General features: G+C 32.7%; 1 protein-coding gene across 1 annotated transcript in view; it reads right to left on the bottom strand.

Annotated features, from left to right (window-relative positions):
- Positions 1 to 225: 225 nt before the first annotated feature.
- The window catches only part of LOC144858619 (exosome complex component 10-like), a 30,918-nt gene continuing 9,601 nt past the window's right edge, over positions 226 to 21,542 (bottom strand). The window contains exons 3-21 of the mRNA XM_078714701.1: positions 21,404 to 21,524; positions 21,164 to 21,265; positions 20,875 to 21,037; positions 20,356 to 20,437; positions 19,758 to 19,944; positions 17,656 to 17,799; positions 16,367 to 16,557; positions 16,016 to 16,172; positions 15,338 to 15,418; positions 13,165 to 13,283; positions 12,521 to 12,632; positions 10,795 to 10,945; positions 10,397 to 10,569; positions 9,902 to 10,018; positions 9,088 to 9,258; positions 6,041 to 6,173; positions 3,250 to 3,314; positions 1,469 to 1,533; positions 226 to 983 (exon numbers count right to left, since the gene is read on the bottom strand). Coding sequence (XP_078570827.1) covers positions 944 to 983; positions 1,469 to 1,533; positions 3,250 to 3,314; positions 6,041 to 6,173; positions 9,088 to 9,258; positions 9,902 to 10,018; positions 10,397 to 10,569; positions 10,795 to 10,945; positions 12,521 to 12,632; positions 13,165 to 13,283; positions 15,338 to 15,418; positions 16,016 to 16,172; positions 16,367 to 16,557; positions 17,656 to 17,799; positions 19,758 to 19,944; positions 20,356 to 20,437; positions 20,875 to 21,037; positions 21,164 to 21,265; positions 21,404 to 21,524 — 2,374 coding nt within the window. The 3' untranslated portion in view covers positions 226 to 943. The remainder of the gene's footprint in view (positions 984 to 1,468; positions 1,534 to 3,249; positions 3,315 to 6,040; positions 6,174 to 9,087; positions 9,259 to 9,901; positions 10,019 to 10,396; positions 10,570 to 10,794; positions 10,946 to 12,520; positions 12,633 to 13,164; positions 13,284 to 15,337; positions 15,419 to 16,015; positions 16,173 to 16,366; positions 16,558 to 17,655; positions 17,800 to 19,757; positions 19,945 to 20,355; positions 20,438 to 20,874; positions 21,038 to 21,163; positions 21,266 to 21,403; positions 21,525 to 21,542) is intronic.

The raw sequence follows: 21,542 nt of genomic DNA, 5'->3' as shown, positions 1-21,542 counted from the left end.
TGGCCGTCTCCATTATCAGTAACTAAAACTAAGGTCTTTACGTCACACATTCACTGGGACGTCAAGGTAAATGTCTATTTAATCTAAACATTCATATAACAGTCGACTACCGACACATGTCGAAAAGTCCCTATCAACACATTGTCAACATCAAATCAATATTCCTACATCCCCATTTTTATTAAATCCATACGCAACAAGACATAATAGAAGAAAACCAAAAACTTTTGCAAAATCTATATTTGTTTAATTGGTCATCCAAATCTTGTAATTTATTATTATGTTTATACCCTAACAAATCCAAATATAATTCAATTTTAAAAGGATCAACATATTGATATTAGCCTTAGGTGACACTTCCTTATTACCAGACTGTGGTAATATCGGGAGGTTTTATGAAACTATAGAGGGTGCTATAATACTACATCAAACCATAGAGGGTGCTATTACAAAACATAAAGATATTTGCATCTATAATTGTAAACATGCATACCAAGGCAATGCAGTGCTAAGTCAGTTATTAAACACATGAATTGATTATAAACACATATTTGTATGTTTTCTATTTTCTTATCAATATCTAGAGTAGCAGAAATTAAAATTTATACATATATATCAGAAGATTTTTTTATAGACCTTTACATTTTGTTTGGTTCATTTTAGCAGAGTGAGAGTGGGAGATGACTTGATGATTCCAGCCATTATGGGGAGAGTTGGGAGGTGTGCCTTCATCTTTATAGTCAGGACTCAGCCATTATGGGGAGAGTTGGGAGGTGTGCCTTCATCTTCATAGTCAGGACTCAGCCATTATGGGGAGAGTTGGGAGGTGTGCCTTCATCTTCATAGTCAGGACTCAACCATTATGGGGAGAGTTGGGAGGTGTGCCTTCATTTTCATAGTCAGGACTTTGCTTGAGGTTTACCTCTGCAGTAATATCTGTAATTCATCTATTATGCCATTTTTTTGTTTTTGGTTTTTGTTTCCTTAAAAGAGAATGAAAAAAAATAACTTTAATAAAAACAAATTATACTAATTTTTCACCCAAGGTCAACATTTATAATTTTTATATACCGTATTTATTTGAATAAACGCCCCACTATGAATAAACTCCTCCCTCAAATAAAATTCCCCAATAGAACATCAATTTTTATATTTTATCACTTCTCGATATATTATGTTGTATTTTTCCATATCAAGAGGGTATTTTGTTTTTTTATTATACATGTTACCATATTACACCTAAAAAATAAAACGCCTACGCAAATAAATGCCCCTAGGCGTTTATTAAAATAACATACCCATAATTCATATTTTTTTCTTTTTTTGGCTATGACGGCATCATTTTTGCTCTCTAAACCAGTGCATGTTGAGTTTGAGCATATCACCTAATTCGCCACTGGTGAATTTCAGTAATGGTAAGAAATTTATTATGTGAATACAGACATTTTTAATGGTCTATTTAACTTACGATTGCTGTTTGTAGGTAAAAGATTTTCTACTAGATTGTGGGTTTGGTCCTAGTTTGGTACCACTCTGCAAAAAAATGACATCAAATAAACAGAAATGTCAGAACCGTAAATGTTGGTACATACTCAGCATCCTCATACATCAGTGTCATATACAATATTAGATTATTAGTTATCCGCAAGGATAACTCCTTGCAATTGTATGGAATCATCATCATCTTTTTTTTCTGTATTATTAGTTATCCGCACCTCACTCATTGTGAATGTCAGGATCTTTTTTTCCTTCTATCTTATTCTTCTTTCTTTCCACAATTTTTGTTGCTGCTGTATCTGTATTGTTTGTTATAGACCCATTCCCTACAATTAAAATTCCCTACGTTTTAGGGTACATTATGATAAAAAGATAGAAACAATGCACTACCTAAGTAGTTTGTCGTGAATTTCCTCTATTGGACGGTCTTTAGGCCAAGCCTATGCATGTTGCGATTTATAGCGGGTCGTTTAAATTATTAGAATCAACAATTTTTAACTGTTTAAAGACGGAAAAGGTTATCGCAATAGGACCATATAGTATTCATTTTACATTAAATGTAGTTTGTGACCATAAATTAAATCTAAAAAACGTAGGGAATGGGACTTTAACTTTGTCAGATGATTGAACTCTAACTGTAGATGTGCCGAAAACTATATGACGTCAGAGTCATGCAGTGTAAGTTACAGGCGATTTCTGGAAATTTATGGTTGATTATAAATTCTCAACCAAAAAATATTTTTCAATGAAACTTTACAAAAGTATACTTCATGATGCAATTTTTGATAAGATAAAAATAGTGTGTTATGCAAAAAATAGAAGTGTATACGTAATAAAATATTAAAAATTGGAAGAAAATTGATAACGTTTACGCGATATGCGCTCTATTGAATGTGACGAACTGTGTTGAAAAAGATACAAATCCAATTTTTAACATTCAGATGGCCATATGGTCATAACATACTGACGGTCTAAACTTAACATGAATTCATATCTACAACTTATTAGCTTTTATAATAAGTTACAAAAATATGGGGCCACCAGCCATCCTGAAGAGCTATAATAGATTCAAAAGAGGCATTTTTTTACACAAATTTGTGTCGAAATAACCGCTAATGTAGAACAATCCACCGCTAATGTAGTAAAACCTCCAGCTAATGTAGAAACACCTACAGCTTATGTAATAAGAACGGTCAACAGGTAATGTAGAAACGAAAATTGCCTCCCAGCTAATGTAGAAAATATTATATATTTTACAAACTGTGGCCTCACAACTAACATAGAAACATACATACAGGGGTACAAACATAACCTGGACGGAGGTAATTATTGTTAATGTTATACAGCAATTCATGATACTGCATACAGGGGTACAAACATAACCTGGACGGAGGTAATTATTGTTATACAGCAATTCATGATACTGCATACAGGGGTACAAACATAACCTGGACGGAGGTAATTATTGTTATACAGCAATTCATGATACTGCAGGTAATGCATATATTTTATCTAACATAATATTACTTGAGCTTAAACAAATTTCAATGAATATGGCTTTTTGTTGTTTGTTTTATACATGATCTACCATTTTGTCATAATATCTCTACCATAACAACCCCAAAGCTAAGAGTGTAATTTACATAATTTAAAAAAAAAACACTTATTTTCTGACAGTTTTTTTCCCCATCAATTTCAAAAAACAGATTTAAACACAATTTAAAACTAAGAAAGAATGGAGATGAAACTTACTTTAAACTTGTGGAGCTCTCTGTTGGGATCAAACTGCTTGCCTACATTTGAATGTTTATTTACACCTATATAATAAAAAAAAAACAATAACTTGACCAATCATAGTAGAAACAGCTTTAACTAGGAAATTGTTTATTCTTTTTACAATAATGATAAATAACAGGACAACAAAACTATCATCGTATATGACAGTGTATAGTCCCAAAGATTGATTGGAGGATTGTGGGTCACAATATTCAATAAACTATTCCAATAAACCATTATGTCATCAAGAGTGCAATTTTGCTATATACAAGTTGAATTTCGCGGGTTGTGGGTTCATTCTTTTTACAATGAGCATTATCATGCACAACACAAGGCTGTTGACAGTGTTAACAAATCAACCAGTAGTGCATTATCTGTAATTGTTCTACTCCACGTTCAAAATTGGAGCTGCTTTTTAAATGGTTTAGGCCTTGACTTAGTCTTTGTTGTAGCAGTGACTTAATTGAATGAAAGTAGGTGTAGTATAAAAAAAAATGAAAAAAAAAAAATGAATGTTTTATCTTGCAGATGGTCTCTGGTAAGCATTTAATATAAACAAAACATTGTCGACTCTATTTGAAGAAAATTAGCAGTCCCCACACAGAACACGCACATCTAACATACGTAAAAACATTATGTCACCTGTGTTAATACCGGCGGAAAAATTTACCACCAATTTGGTGATTGCTGCGCTATATATGGGAGTGTCATTTCTGACCAAATAAAGGTGCCATTTTCATGAATTTTATGTGCAAGACGATCTAGGAATGTCATTTAACAAAATTTGCTTAAAAAATACTCAAATACTTTGTGTCTGGAAGCAGAAGTTGAGCATAAAACTAATGAAAGTAAAATTAATAGTCAACCACCATACAAAAAATATTATTTTATCCATAGTATGAGTTAAGTTAATAAATTTCTGTACTTCCGCAAGTGAAATTAAAGAGCAGAGTGTGTTTGAGGTCAATGAACCATTTGCAGACAATCTTGATTGCAATCTCTCGTAAGACAGCCAGTATTATGGATACCTTGTACTTTTAAATGATCTCTCACAACCAAAAGTAATCTCATTAACACTGCACTTTTAGAAAGGTGTTGAATATAAACATTGATCCGTGACACGGTTCATTGCACTTGGTGAAGGTGTCTTTTGCAGCTGATGACACAAATCTAATCAACACAGAGGGCACTATAGCTAATATAAGGATACATTTAAAGCAAGTAATAATAATAAATACAAACATTACTTCTACACAATTTGTATAGCATTAGCTATATATATATATGTCTTTAAAGTAAAAATACCAACAATTTTATGAAAGTTCCAATTCTTTACAATTTACTAGTAATTTTTCTTTGTAGGTCAAATTCGAAAGTCAAAATTCGTTTAAAAGTCATGTCTTTTTTAGATACAAATACACACATCCTTTAGTGATTTCTATCATCAAATCATGCAGTAACAACACGCCAAAAAAGCCGACAAAATGTATGCAATTCGATAAACAAACTAAGTAGTAAGTAAGTAAAACATACGGCTTAATTAAAAAAGAAAATCCAGTACACATTTCTGTTAAAATTTAGGCTTAGCAGTTAGTAGCCTTTAGGTAAGTGAGTATGTCTAGTTTTGTAGGTTCGCATATGTCAGTCCCATTTAGATTTGACTTAAGGCCAAATTACACAGACGAGTGGTAATGGTAAGCGGGAAAACAAAAATAAAGAATCCATGTTATTTTGTATGACCAATTACCAAAAATGCAGAGCGAATGGGTGATTGGGTGGAAACCCGACGCAAAGTATAGATACAGATTCTACATGGGATGAGGTTTTCTGCTTACAGTTACTGCTTGTCTGTGTAAATTGGCATTTAGGCGGAGTTGACTGTATAATGATCATCATGTGACCACAATCCTCCAATCAAATGACAAGAATCTATTCAGGTGTGTTATAAAGTTATTTTTACCTTAATAGTATTATGCAGCATTGCATACTCAGTTAAAAATTTGGCCTTTCAAACACATCATAAATACCAGTGTACTGTTTGCAGAGGTTTTAGCCAATACCTAGTTGTTTTAGTTTTGGCCAACAATTAACAGCCAATCAGAACGCTTAAAATCTAGAAAATGTCCCTGTTTATTCGACGGAGGCGTTTATTCAAACCTGGGCGTTTATGTGAATAAATACGATATGAAAACACAAATAAAGTATGTTTTGGGAATATTTATTCCATATCTGGAAGTGACAAATTATCAAAATTATAGCTAGGTAGGCCTATCCCAACCAAAAGTCCATGTTGTGATTCTGTGAGCAACGATCTAGTCCTCTGACCCCTTAGTGTGATCTGCAATATCTTTTTTTTAAAAAAAGAACACAGATTAAAAGAACACAAAGAGAGAGAGAAAATCAGGCACAGATCTGAGATGAGCTCTATTAAATGTGATGACCTATGACTGAAAAAAAAAACCAATCTGAGTGGCCATATGATTATGTCGCAACATCCGATAGGTAAAAGTTTCACATGAATTCATATATACAACTCATCTGCTCCTTCATCAAATTGGAGAAACCGTTCATTCTGATTTGATATAAGATTCAATATATTTGCATTAAACAACCCATTTTCAAGCGATTTTTTAATTTAAAATACATGTCTTCTTTGAGCATAACACATAAACAAAGCATGAGCAAATTAGGTGAAAGTAAGCTTCTCCATGAAAAACACTGGTTATGAACATTGCATATATTGAAACAATTGGTTGAATAAACTTACCTGAAGAGAATACACTATAGTCTGACTGACTGTAGTCAAAGGCTTTGAAATCTGTTGGCTTTTGTCCCTCATGATCTTTATATTTCTCTAATATTGTCTTTGATGAAGATGCTATTGGATGCCTCTTCTTACTCTAAAACAAAATGTGTATACAAATCATTTAGATGACATGCAAAATTTAGATACATAAATTGAAGTTTGCAGATCATTTTAATACAGTATACATTAAATAGACATAATCATTATTGATAAGCAATATCTTGTCATAACATAGATTTAAAGTAGAGTAAACTGCATGACCTACAGCATAAATGAAGTAGAGCATAGGAAATAATAGTATATAAATACAGCAAGTACACACATGTACATTGAGTATTCAATTATATTCCCAGTTACACACTATAATCTGAATTTAATCTGAATAATTAACCTATAATAAAAAAAATGGATTATTTTAATAAAAATAATGTGTGGCACACCTAATCGGCGACAGAAGCTGTAGGCCTCTTTTGCCACTCCTTGGCGAAATCAAGCTGCTGTTGTTAATGTTTGTATTTGTGTTGCCAAAATTACTAAAATAAATAAATAAATAAAAATTCCAGTAAAATTGAAATTGAAACAACAGAAAAAGAATTGAATTAACAACTAACTTGTTATTGTGATTTACAGGAAGTTATAACGATAACGGCAATCGTGATTGTCAGTCAGACTCGCGATTGTTGACAAGAGTTGAATCCAGTGCAATCCTAGGAATATTTCAATGATAAAGAGTTGGCCAATCATCTTTGGTGATACAGTACATGAAGTCAGGCCTATTATTAGATAGGTGCAAGTCTTCAGCCAAGTCCTAGTCTGATCTTGGCCTATGACCTAGGTAAGGAACCATACTACTGGCTAAAGCCGTCTACTACTAAAATATGACTGTGTCCTGGTTCTTGTACCCAAACCAACCCCACCCTTACCAATGCCAACTGGTACCCAATTTGTCACACATATACCTAAATTATATCTAGTCTACTAGCATTATTAAATTTGTTTTTTATGATACTACTGGCTGAATTGATCAGAGAAGAATAACCTCTTTCAATTATATTTTAACCAGTTTCAATTGGTACCTTCTGATGAGATTATACAAAAGAAGTCGGTTTCAATTTGTCGCTTATTATTAACACTAACAGCCATCTATCAACTGCTGCTTGTCCAAGCACACTGATGTCACATTATGCAGTCACAATAGAGTCAGGCGATGTCTACCAACAAGGTGAAAAAGGACTATAATTTTTTTTTTTTACATGCAAAATTATCGTAGGCCCAGGTGGCAGGCTATACCACACTGGAAAGGTGTCTGGCATTATCCATTGTTTATTACTGAACATAGTCATTGGTAGGTAGGCCTAGTAAATTTGATATTGGATATCCCAGATAATGTATGCTCTAGATTTTTTGTAAAACTTAATATTAGCTTATATAGCGCCCTCTATATAATTATATAGCACGCCCTCTATTGTTTACCTGAAATTTCACTTTTTCAACTTGGGACCCCTGGTTCAGTTTTGTATGAATTGAAAAAAAAACACATTTCAGCATAATAAAATTGCCACAATTCAGTGTATATTTAGTTGCGTGCAACACGACTATACAGCTCACTATGTCGGTCGGTTGGTCGGTCGGTAAACACTAACTTGTATATGGCCTTGTCTTGATATCAGTTTCATCTAGCTAAGTCAATTTTTCAGAGTATATTCCTTATGACCAGGACTCGATGTGGTTATGTTTTTCATGGTGCGCAATCAAAAATTATGCACGATTTTACGAAATCACGTTTGTAATCATATCTTCACAAGCATGAATCACAATTAAATAAAATTTGGTACTCATAAATTTCAGGTCATATTTCTGCATATGGCAATACAATTACGTGCGTAGTGCATGTAACGCATGCATACTCGCGCTTAAAATTTTCAAATTTATTTTCGATGAAATTAGAGTACGTTTCAGGCAATTTTAAGCGTTTAAAAAATTGTAATGAGTGCGCAGATTTGTGCACGCGCACTGCACTTTAAACGTTAATACTCTTTTTGCCCGATTTCTGTTTTACAACCTTTCTTTAATAATGTCATCATATTTGATTCACTTTCCAACTCGAAATTTTTGTTATACGAGCACGTCAAAAGTGACACGTGTAAATTTTAAAAATATAAATGTTTTTAAACATTTTCAAACATGTTCAGCAATTTTGGTCGGTTGGTCGGTAAACACTAACTTGAGCATGCGACTGCAGCCATGTATATGGCCTTGTTAATCTTGAGTGTGATTTGAATAAAGAATTTGAATACAAAAACTAATAATGAACAGCATGTGATACATAATTAACCAATCAAATGGAAAGGATATACTCAGGTGTGTTATAATGTATGTTTGTATTTACATTCCCATTAATATATAATTTGCAATTACAATAATTGTCTTACTTTAACTCTCATTAAATATATATAAATATTTAATTAATTTGAAACGATAAAGATGAGGAAATCTGTGAGAATGAGAAAAAGTCGTCCCAACCGAGATTCGAACCTGGAACCTTCTGCTTGATATACAGATGTCCTAACCATTAGAACACTGGGGCTTTCATGGTATTGTTCGCTTGGATAGCGACTCTTTAACACTCTCGGTGTGGTACAAATAAACATCATAGGCACAGACGAAATTCTAAACCACTTTATGATATACTGAGAATTAATTCATTATTTTGAAACGATAAAGAAGAGGAAAGAGAAATGGTGTAATGATTGATTGATAGATTGATTTGCAACAAGATTTTGCAGAAAACTATAATCAACACACATCTCATTAGGTAAATTAAGATGTCATGTCTCTTGCTTGACAATGGTTGATATCAATGACCGAAATTTATCTGCAGATGGATTATGTAAGAATTTTACTGTGAGCCAAAAGACTTTGACAATAAAATAGGATACAAGTGAAGACAAGAAACTTATCTCACCATAATCAGAGCAACACTAAGTAGCAGATCTAAAATTGAATACCTTAAATTTTTTCCGTAATGGTTCAAGTGGTGTCTCTTCTTTATCCATATTCTTAACTTCTCCAGAATCTTGTTGCGACTCTCTTGTTATATCATTTTGTGTTGCAATCTTCTTTTCATTTTCAACTGCTGTTTGCACTTCCACTTTTTTCAACCTCCAAACATAAGGAGACTAAAATAAAAAATGTTTACATATAGGTAAACTGGATGTAACATCATGTTGATGGCCACCTTATTTAAGTAAACTGGATGTAACATCATGTTGATGGCCACCTTATTTAAGTAAACTGGATGTAACATCATGTTGATGGCCACCTTATTTAAGTAAACTGGATGTAACATCATGTTGATGGCCACCTTATTTAAGTAAACTGGATGTAACATCATGTTGATGGCCACCTTATTTAAGTAAACTGGATGTAACATCATGTTGATGGCCACCTTATTTCATGCAGTGAATGGAAATCAATGTATAAAGTACTTTTGAAATAAAATTAAAGTATGTCTTTAATTATTGTTTCATGTTTGTTTTGAGAAAATGTTGTTTAATTTCAGTTATTTTAGATGAAAAATCTCTAGGCCTAAATCTTTTCTAAACAAGTAGAAAATATTTCAAGTGATCATTATATATTCAGCATAATTTGTTAGTGTCAACACATGTGACATTGATGGGTTTTCCTACACAGTGATTTATCAATTAATTCACTTTTTGACTACTGCATATTTCTAATAGTGTTTCAGGTAAAATCATGTAGTCACACAACCATTAAACACATGGGACATCAAATGTAGTGGATTATAAAAAAAGAACTTACTTGTGTATTTGAAGATAATGGAGTAGTATGTTGAGACTTCTTCACATCAGGAATTACAATCTTATTGCTTGCTAACAAGAAGCTGTTAATTTGTGCAGGTTTATTGCAAGGCAAATACTTTTTTAAAAAAGAGAAAAGATAAAACAATTAGATACAGTTTCTATTTGCAAGGCTAATTGAAGAAATTATCCTGTGAAGATATATATGGTTGAAAAGAGTTTAAAATTATTCCACCAATTTTTACACTTTTATTGCTTTATAAATAAAGTAATCTACTGTATATATCACAACTTAATGCTTGTATTGTATAGATTACCAATAAATTATTATTTCATATATTGGAAGATGATTGAAAGCAATTTATAGTTTCATTGCTGTGGTTGCTGTAGCATTCTGCCATCGATTTAACATGCCATAATCCAAATTTTCAGTTTCCAATTAAATTAAGCACCATTAAATGTTTAATTGTGTGTTGTAAATAACACAGATCCTTACCATTTCAAAGGGGCTTTTCAAAGTTGTCAAAATGTGCCGTAATTTCTCCTTCACAGCTAATGATTGCTTGTAAATCTGAGTTTGTGATTGATTACCAATAGCAGTAATAACAGGCTTTGCCACTCTAACTGGCGGCCCATTAATTCCATCTCCATCAAGAAACATACCATTTTCTTTATAAAATATGGATTAAATGAAAATAGTTTAAATTAGATAGATTGTGTTAAAGGAAAGTCATAGTCTGAATTAGCAACAATTCAGATCAACGTTGTGTACGTCAACCGTGCAGAGGAGTCATTATTCTAGTGGAAACCATGTTTGCCGAGATAAAAGATTTTAGATCATCTGTTTAATTAACAGTAAACGGTAAAATTAAATGTTAATTATTTTGTTTATACCTGCAGAAATTGTTCCCTCGTCGGCAGATTGATGTTGATGACATGATTCGAGATGAGTAGTATCATGAGGACAGTATATGAGACTCTCTAAGGGTTCTATCTTTCGAGGTTTAAATGTGGTGACACAATTGTCTTGATTTGCAGTTTGTGACTGAAAAATAAAAATATTTATTTATTATTTATATTATACTTATTACATTAGTTACAGTATTATATATATTATTCAGAAGAAATTTCATATATACTTATATATTATATAGCCTATGTAAATATGTGAATGTGATTGGTTGAAACTGCGTCACATGACTACCGCTGCGAGGATCGTAAATCGTATATATCCTCGAGTACGATGATATTGACTGAGTAATTTTCGCGTAATTATCGTGTCCCCTGTCATTAAACATATAAAATCCAGCAAATTCTCGAGTACGATGATATTGACTGTGTAATTTTCGTGTGGCAACACTCACGTTTGCCGATAAATAAACAAAAGTCATCTACTGGGTCTTGAACTCGCGATGAATTTGTCACTCCATCACAAGACAACGCTTTATGCGCTGCGCCACGGAACTTGCTTGAAGAAATTAATCATCTAAACTATTTAAACTATGCATATATAGCGCCCTCATTTGTTATTAGTCCTCCCTAGATGTGATGAAAGACCGTTTGTGATTGGTTAATACTCACGGTAGTAGTTAGTTACGCGCGACGCGGCGAACATCCGGTGATTCGGCTCGAAGAAGACGAATTATTCGGCCTACCTGATAATAATATTATTATTAATGTAGGCTTATTGGTGGAAATTCTTCTGTTATTATTTAAACGACCTAGGCTAGTGAATATTTTATTGCCAAGGAATCATTAATTATCTGTATATTATTCTTCGCAAGGTAGGTGTCTAGGCAGGCTTGTTTACATACAATACAAAAAGGAGGCCTATAACTAGGCTAGCTACCCGACCCAACAGATATTCTACTTGTTGTTGGCTATGTAATATAACAGATATCGCCTTTTATATCGGTAAAATATAAGATTTGACATCCCTCGGGAATGATATATATGTTCTCAGGAATTATATATTTCCTCGAACATAATATCATTCCCTCAGGGATGTCAAATCTTATATTTAACCTCTAAGCAGTCAATATCTGTATAATATTACATAGCCTATATTATTATTGCGTGAACGTGATTGGTTAAAACCACATCATATAACCACCGCTCCGAGGATCGTAGTTGTTGTAATTTTCGTGTCCCCATCATTAGACATATAAAATCCAGTGAATTCTCAAGGACTTATAATCATGTAGCAATTCGCATCTGCCATTACTGAGCAAATAAAAATGCTGAATATGTTGTGGTTCTAACTCAAAACATCTAGCTTGACAGGCATCCTGAAATATCATCGTGCCATACAACTTAGCTTGCAATGGTTTATCAATTAAGATATTTATATAACGTTAAAACTCTGCGAAGCTCTACTACTGTCATTCCAACATCTTCAAAAATAGCGAGGTGGAAACTCAATTAATGAAAACTGTAAACTTTAGAATTATTAACAGAAATTATTCTGTAAATGTACTAGGCCCAGGCCTTAGTAAATATCTATGACCTTGGAATGATTATGTAGTATTTATCTGCCCTTATATAGTTTTAAAAAAACATGACAAAGAAAAGAACAAGATTATTTGAAATAAGAAATGCAGAAAGGGGAAAGTCATCTTACTATAGAGGTTTGTAGCATCCTAGCCTGTACAACAATACCATGTATCTCAGCTAAATACTGCCTCACTAGTGGAGGTGTAGGGTTACAGCATGCCAGTACGCCTTCAGATTCCCTGTAAAAAAAGCACTCTTTTAAAAGGTGGATAAGAATACAGTATGTACAAACACACTTTCACTGAGGAAAAGTTAGCAATTTAGCAATTTCTTTGTGGCAGTTTTACTGTATCACTTTGATCTCCATTAAGTTTAATACACATATTATGTGTTTTCCAAACATCAATTTACACAGACGGAGGTAAAAAAAGCATGCAGCTTATCCCAACCTGCATTTTGTGTAAAGATGTTAAATAAATAACATACACGTTCTATATTTTCGTTTACTGCTTACAGTTACCGCTCATCTTTGCATTTAATGAACATTTCAGGTTTTAATTTCTATTTAATTGTTCTTAAATTGTTATACTGTATTTCCTTTAAAAGAACAGGACATCTGCCAGTGGTCAGGACATTAAGGGAGATTTTTAAATGATGTTTACAAAACAGGTCACATATCAAAGTAATATATGTAGCGTCAAACTACATCATATTTATATAATAACTATACTATTTAAATATATTATAAATACTCATTTCATGATTCCTTACCTTGGAAGGTTTTCAGCTATTTGAAAAAGCATATGGTTCGGTAAGACATAGCCTATACTCTCATCCTCTACTCTGGCAACACTGTCTCGCCAAGCATACAACAATTTATAAGCAAACAACTGTAATTTTAAATTGTATTAGATTTATTTGGTCCTACTGCATTTCACACTTGTATTTCAAATCCAAATGTGTTATCTAACTTTATCATGGATAGCACACCTTAGAAGTAATTGTCCGGATGGTAGTTGTCTGAAGGGTAATTGCCAGGGAGCAATTGTTCGGATGGTAGTTGTCTGAAGGGTAATTGCCAGGGATTAATTGTCTAGATGGTAGTTGTCTGAAGGGTAATTGCCAGGGAGTAATTGTCCGGATGGTAGTTGTCTGAAGGGTAATTGCCAAGGAGTAATTGTCTGGAAGGTAGTTGTCTGAAGGGTAATTGCCAGGGATTAATTGTCTAGATGGTAGTTGTCTGAAGGGTAATTGCCAGGGAGTAATTGTCCGGATGGTAGTTGTCTGAAGGGTAATTGCCAGGGAGTAATTGTCCGGATGGTAGTTGTCTGAAGGGTAATTGCCAGGGAGTAATTGTCCGGATGGTAGTTGTCTGAAGGGTAATTGTCAGAGAGTAATTGTCTGGATGGTAGTTGTCTGAAGGATAATTGCCAGGGAGTAATTGTCTGGATGGTAGTTGTCTGAAGGGTAATTGCCAGGGAGTAATTGTCCGGATGGTAGTTGTCTGTATGGGTAATTGCCAGGGAGTAATTGTCCGGATGGTAGTTGTCTGAAGGGTAATTGCCAGGGAGTAATTGTCAGGATGGTTTTTGTCTGAAGGGTAATTGCCAGGGAGTAATTGTCTGGATGGTAGTTGTCTGAAGGGTAATTAATAATAATAATAATAAATGAAAATTTATATAGCGCCGGTATCCTCCACCCATGTGGCGCTCATGGCGCTTTGTGCATTAACAACGTGCGAGAACATCAGCGAATAGCGACGTCTTTAGGTTGGTCTTGAAACTGTTTAGACTAGTCGAGCATTTAACTGTTGCTGGTAAGCTGTTCCATACACTTGCGGCCGCAACGTAAAAAGATCTCTGACCCCACTGATTTTTCGCTCTACGCTCTTGAAGAAGGTTTTGTGACAATGATCGTAGGCCTCTGCGGGATGATTCGTAACGATCCACAAGGTCAGATAAATAAGCAGGAGCACTGTCATTTAGGATCTTGAATAATTGCCAGTTAGTAATTTTCTAGATGGTAGTTGTCTGAAGGGTAATTGCCAGGGAGTAATTGTCTGGATGGTAGTTGTCTGAAGGGTAATTGCCAGTTAGTAATTGTCTAGATGGTAGTTGTCTGAAGGGTAATTGCCAGAGAGTAATTGTCCGGATGGTAGTTGTCTGAAGGGTAATTGCCAGGGAGTAATTGTCTAGATGGTAGTTGTCTGAAGGGTAATTGCCAGAGAGTAATTGTCCGGATGGTAGTTGTTTGAAGGGTAATTGCCAGGAAGTAATTGTCTGGATGGTAGTTGTCTGAAGGGTAATTGCCAGGGAGTAATTGTCTGGATGGTAGTTGAATATACAATGTATTTTGATGAAACTGAGAAAATTGATGACAAAATCGTTCAGTGGAAAATAAAAAAGATCATTAGAATACAAATATTTCTTTAATGAATCCCTTCCATCAAACGAGAGCATCAATGCTGGTGTTGAAACTGTATACATAATTAAAATATTTTTAACCTATTAATAATTATAGACAAAAAATGTGTAGAATTACACACAAAAATAAATTACTGTTCAACAAAAAAGGCATTTCAGTAACGCATGCTGTGAAGTCAGGGATTCCCCATCTAATTATGCATTGATTACCAATTCTACAGTAGTTGGTTAGGCCTGCAACTGCAATAGCTAGCTAGTTTAGGCCTACAATTCAACGCTGTGTTATTAATATTATCTGCGATGTTCATGGGGGTCAAAATATGAGATCTGGAGATTGAGAAGAATCGTTCCAAAAGTTTAATTGTCTATGCTATATATTTTATTTGATTTCAATTTTCAACTTAAATAAAAATAGAGTATAAAAATATTACTCTGCTAAACAGACGAAGGTTGGCTACCGCTGTGATGGCTCAATGCTATAAGCATGGCAACTAAAGACAAAATGTAATGGTTGCTATTACCTGTTTTCTGTTTAATGTTTTACGACTCCTTCTGTATGTGTGCAGGTACGAGTCTTCAGTAAAAATAGGTTTCTCATACCGCTGTATTTAAAATACAATACAAGATGTTTGATTGAAATTTGGCTTTTTCTAATGCAAATTTTCTTGTTTTCATAACAGACAGATTTTCAAAATATCTATTATTTATGCAAAGTGTCAGATGTAAACGATTTAAAACAATACCTAAGCCAAAATATTTTTAGCTATCTCATGTATATATTAATGAGTAGTTAATTCAAGCTCTGTCTGCACTATCAAACTAGTTTGACAAAAAGTGTGATAGTGTACTGGTACTGGTCTTTGTAACCTGATACTAAGTCACATATAGTGGCTATTGACTGTAGACAGAGCTTTAGTAAATAGCAATATAAAAACCAATACAATTTCATTACGTTTATATTATTTGTAGTTTTAAACACACCATGTACAAATTTATACCTTGTTTTGATAAATTACAGTTTGTTTCAAGTGAAACATAATACTTCTTGAACAGGCAGGCCATGTAGCACCAACTGGGACAGAAGGGCACAGTAAAATCTGGCCGTACTTAGTCATTTTACAATCCTGATCATTCTGAATAAAGTCAGTAAAAAGTAAAATAGTCATTAAGGGGGTTTTTCAAATCTATACTGAACTAACCTTTAAACAGACTAATTTACTTCGATCAAGCGTTGACAACAACAAATTGTTGTTGTTGTTACCACGTTCCAGGAGCAAGTTTTTCATTGTGTGGTAGATATACAGAAGATAATGTGTATCTTCACGAGCATATTTCTTCATTTCTTCCGGAATGGGCCTTGAGGAATTTAATAGCCAAGATTATTATTTGTCATGCTCAATATTATAATATATATTATAAGAATATCAAAATAATAACATTGTCTAATTAGGAAACAAAGATTTGGAATTTGTTTCCATTTTTATAAACAGTAGAAGAATATTTTTTATATTATACAGTAGTTGGAATGTATTAATGAATGCTTTCTATACCTTATTCTCCAGTCAGCTAGCTGATATTCTTTTGCAGCTTCTACATCACAGTACAATTTCAATAGATGAGCTAATGAGTGTCTAGCAAGGCCCAGCACTCTGGATGCTTGCCCTGTGTCAAACATGTTCACAACATACACACCAAAGTCTCTTTGCAGCCACACAATATCCATATCAGCACCATGAAAAACCTTAAATGGAAATAATTAACTATTTCATGCTTCTTTAAAGTGCGTGTGGCGCAGTGTGTTGAATGTTCGTGAGATCGTGGTTCGAAATCCACTCTCGCCGTATTGCTTGTATCCTTAGGCAAGATACTTTACTTACGTTTGCCTCTCTCTACCCAGGTGTATTAATTATTAATATAATTATAATTACCCGGTTAGATCAAGACAACTGTTTCCATTGTGTTTGGTCCAAAAAAATAACTGGGTTAATATGTGTTTAAATAATAAGTGTTTAGAAGCATTGTGCAATAAGCGCTATATAAAAAATGAATATTATTATTACTATTAGTATTATTATTATTGTGGTTCAAGATGTATATTAAATAAAACAGGTCAAATATCACCTAGTCCTACCTACTACTACCCTATCCAAGGCCAATCGCAATTCAGTATTTTTCAACTGACCCACCTATTTTATCACTATAGTTTGGGCAGCGACTTTTTTTGCTGATGTTGCCAAGTCATGTCTTTAATGCTGGAATAATATGTATAGGCTTGTAATAGTATACAAATAATGAATGGTTATTCGTGTAATGGTACAAATAATGGCATGAGGTGAATGATGAAAGGTTATATCAAGGAATCATCATTCACCAAATGCCATTATTTGTACCATTACACGAATATAAAACATTCATTATTTGTTTTATATAACATCTAAATAGATTCCTGTAATTTGAATCAAATAAAAGGTAGCTCTAGTCAACAAGAGGCCTACATTTCATTCAAATTGATTAAAACAGTAATTTGTACACCAGATTTTTTTACATCCACGAAACGTTTTTTTTTTCGTACACAAATTTGTTTAAGAAGTACTATTAAACGATTGTTGTTTGTGAAAACACCTTCTCAACCGTGACGAGTTGTAAACAATCCTAATTAGCATCATGCATAATGTATAGTAATTAATATTACTTTGATTTGATACAATTTAAATTTAGAATATTCTGACCTTCATTTTTTTGTGTTTCAAGGGACAATACATCTTTAAGCACTCAATATATGGTAAATGTCCTTCCTGAATGTTATGAATGGAATGATTGAATTAGTTTAGTCAATTACCTTGACAATAGTAGGATCAGTGAATGACTGATTCAAAATGTGCATATCACTACGAAGCGCCAGGGTGTCCACAAGGTAGTCATGGTTACCAGTTGATAACTGCATCAAACATACAAAACCCAGATATGAGCGATACATATGAGCCTATTAAAAAAAAAATTTGTTATCTTATGATATACCAAATAGTTTATATTTTACATATAAATAGTAAATACCGGTAATAACAAAATCTTGTCATTTTGTTTGAGTTAAGTTATACGAGCAAGCGCAACATGCACATACGTTAAAATATGTGAGGTATATGTTTATTAGTGCTAAATTGTGTCAAGGATAACCATAAGCAAATTAATTCATTATCCTTTATAAAGGTGGCAATCTTGTTCACACTTTGCAACAATTCCACTCCAATAGTCATAGTGTTCAGCATGTATCCTATGTATACTGTATATAGCATACACATAGACAAGACTTCTCATAGGATCACAATAAAAAAAACAATACTTTATAAGACTGCAGACAAAAAACAATGTTCCATGCGTAGGTTACAAAATATTATTTAACACCATTGCCTAGTGAGCTTTTTATGCAAATTGCACATTAATTAAATGTTTTAATATAGATTTCTCATACGATAATATTAGAAAATCTTACTTGCAATGAAAATTTACCTAATAATACAGCACATCAACAATAAAAATACATCTACAAATTCAGGTTAATAACAAAAATCCTAGTTTGCTACTGTCTACATATCTAGAATGTATCTGTATCAACGCATAATTATACCAATAAATTGTCAATGAATTTAATAAATATTTTACCAACATTGGCCCTAATTTAGCGAAGAATGTTAATAGCACATCTTCTAATTTTTATGTAACTCATGATGAAGTTTTAAAAATAATTTCATCTTTAGATTCGAAAAGGCTACTGGTTCAGACAATATTCCATCAAAATTAATTTCTATTGCTGCTCCTTTTTATATCCATTCCCTTAACATATATTTTTAATCTTTTATTTAACACTTGTAAATTTCCTTCAGCATTTAAAATTGCTAGAGTTATTCCATTAATCAAAAAAAGGTGCAAAAGACAATCTTGGAAATTATAGGCCCATCTTCATTCTTCCAGTAATAAGCAAGATTCTTGAAAAACTATGTAATAAATGTTTAGTAAGTTACTTTAAAAAATTTATTTTACAATCATCAATATGGCTTTAGAGAAAAATATAGCACTAAGTTGTCACTTATTAATTTAGTTAACAGTCTTCAATGTGATATTAATAAGGGAATGTCTTCAATTGGTATATTTATTGATTTTTTTAAAGCCTTTGATACAATTGATCTACGTTCAAAATTATTTCATGATGGTTTCAGAGACAATGCAACAAACAACCGAAATTAATTTGTTTCATTAAATTGCTTTACCTCTGAAAAATTAACTATCACTTGTGGTGTGCCTCAAGGCTCCTTGGCCCGATTCTGTTTTTAATTTATATCAATGATCTTCCAAATTCTTTTAATTTTTTTTTTTTATTTCATTCATTTGCTTACAATCTTTCTTGATCTGACTGTTATTAACACTCACTTCCAGAAAGTCATAGATTGGTGCAACGCAAACAAATTGACAATTAATCTTGATAAAACTAATTATATTTTATAGATTACATGTTCTCAAATTTATTTCAGATATATTTTATAAGCGAACTCCTCATACAGTAACTGATTATTTTTCATCTATTGGACACTCTCATAATACAAGATTTAATAATGATTATGGATTAGTTTTGAAGGACCAAATTTATGGAGTAACATTTCAGCTGAAATTCGTAGTATTATTTATTGGAAATCATTTATAAATCAAGTTAAAAAACGTTTATTTGATGAATATATAGAATAATGTATGTTTTATGTTTTTTTTTCCTTTTCGATTAAGGGGGTTAAACTTGATTAAAGAAATCTATTTTTTTTAACCTCCTATTGCCATGCTGTAATTTTTTTTTTTAAATACATTTTTTTTTTTCTGTGGCAATAAAAGTTGAATATATCTAGAATAGCTTCTACAAGATAGATGCTTTAGGGAACTAGTCTTCCAGTACAGTACCTCCAAATCCACAGCAAATTCTGATAGCCCATTGAGAACATTGTTTAACTCCTCCAATCCTTCAACAGTGTCAATCAATGTCAAAGGAGTATCTTCCAGTTTTGAAAATCCTGGCTGCTCTACTTTTAACAATTGCTCTGGCTTATATTCAAGATGTTCAATTTCAAATTCATATGGATGTGAACAACTACAAGCAAAAAAATACAATATAAAAATAAAAGTTAATTTGAGTTTAGAGATTTTACTTTAGAGTTTTCAGAGAATGTATCGCTAAACTAGGCAATAAAACATCAGACTGTTGACTGACTCGTAATCTCTCGCTTGAGCTCAGTGTACTGGTGGTTGATTGCCTATAAAATGCAATGAATGTTGAGGTATATACAAAGTACACTTATCCAATTATTAAATTAAATAAGCACCAAAATCGACAGTATCACAAAGGAAAAATAAAGAAACTTTGTCTGTTATATATTACACTTATATACTGACTTTTTATATATTATAATTGTTTGTTTGAGCTTTTTAACAAAATGAATGTCCTTATTGAACCACTAAAGATTCTGAATTCTGTAATGAAACAAAAGTCCAATACTCATACATGTTTTCAGTTTCTGTCATTGCTTCCAAATTTCTTTTTTTATGAATGAAACTTTCAACTACTGAAGAAATATCAACATTATCTGCAAAAGGCAACCAGAATAAAACAAAAAAGTCAAAACCAATTATCAAACACGTTTTACCAATTTACATTTTTTGTTAGATCGGTATTCCAGCATGCATTATTATTTGAGCTTCATTAGTGTCCTTTTTATATCAGCATTACCAATATTATTATTGACACAAAAAATTATATTACTGTATGTAACTTGACCACTAAAATAGTAAGTAAAACTATTTCCTGTTTTTCCCACTAGATAATTCTAATGTATACTGTATATATACACATGTTTTGAGACATGATGAATCCAATAAAATACATCATAAAATACACCTCTCCACTCGTCAAAATCATTTAGAGCTTGTCAAAAACAAAAGCATTTATTATTGCCATCCCATAATGAAGGAAAGTTTGCAGCCACCAAATATAGAAAATAAAATATAAACATTAAAATCCTACCTTGTGATGTGTTGAGAGGTTTTTGAGCATTTGGCTTTACTTTAATGATTGGTACAAAAGGTGTGTTCAAATTATTAATTTTTGTCTTGAAAGAAAGTTGGGGACGCTGTATACATCTAGCCTGCATAAGATGAAAGGTCTTTGATTTGGTATCATCAGTATTCTGTAAGAGAGCATTACATGTATATTTTTAACATGCTCTAACCAATAATTCCTATATTTCTAGGCCTAAATCGACATGCACATTATATACTCCTTACCGAAAATGGTTAACAACAAAAAAACATACCTTTCTATTCCAGCTGGCGATAACAACCTTAGGGGTATTTAGTGTCGTTGGTAAAATAGATTCTGCAGTCTTGATACCAGATACAATGTCAAGCTGAATTCCCTGTAATATATCAAAGTTATTGAAGCTATAAGAATTGAAGAAAGCCAATCAACGGGTCGACCCAAATTCAGTTTATTGTATTTGTTGTCATTTTTACGTTATTAATAATTCATAATAGAAATAATTATTATGACTTACAACTCTCTCAAGCATAAGGTCATTAGCTTCAATGATTGTATCTACCATCTCTTCTACGTCATGCCCATGGCTGGGATCTAGTTTTCCCTTAATACCATTATCTTTTAGAAGCAAATTAACTCTAAACAAAGAAATTAAA

Source organism: Antedon bifida, chromosome 2, assembly GCF_963402885.1.
Source record: "Antedon bifida chromosome 2, ecAntBifi1.1, whole genome shotgun sequence".
Classification (NCBI taxonomy): Eukaryota; Metazoa; Echinodermata; class Crinoidea; order Comatulida; family Antedonidae; genus Antedon; species Antedon bifida.
This window is presented reverse-complemented; position numbering and strand designations above follow the sequence as displayed.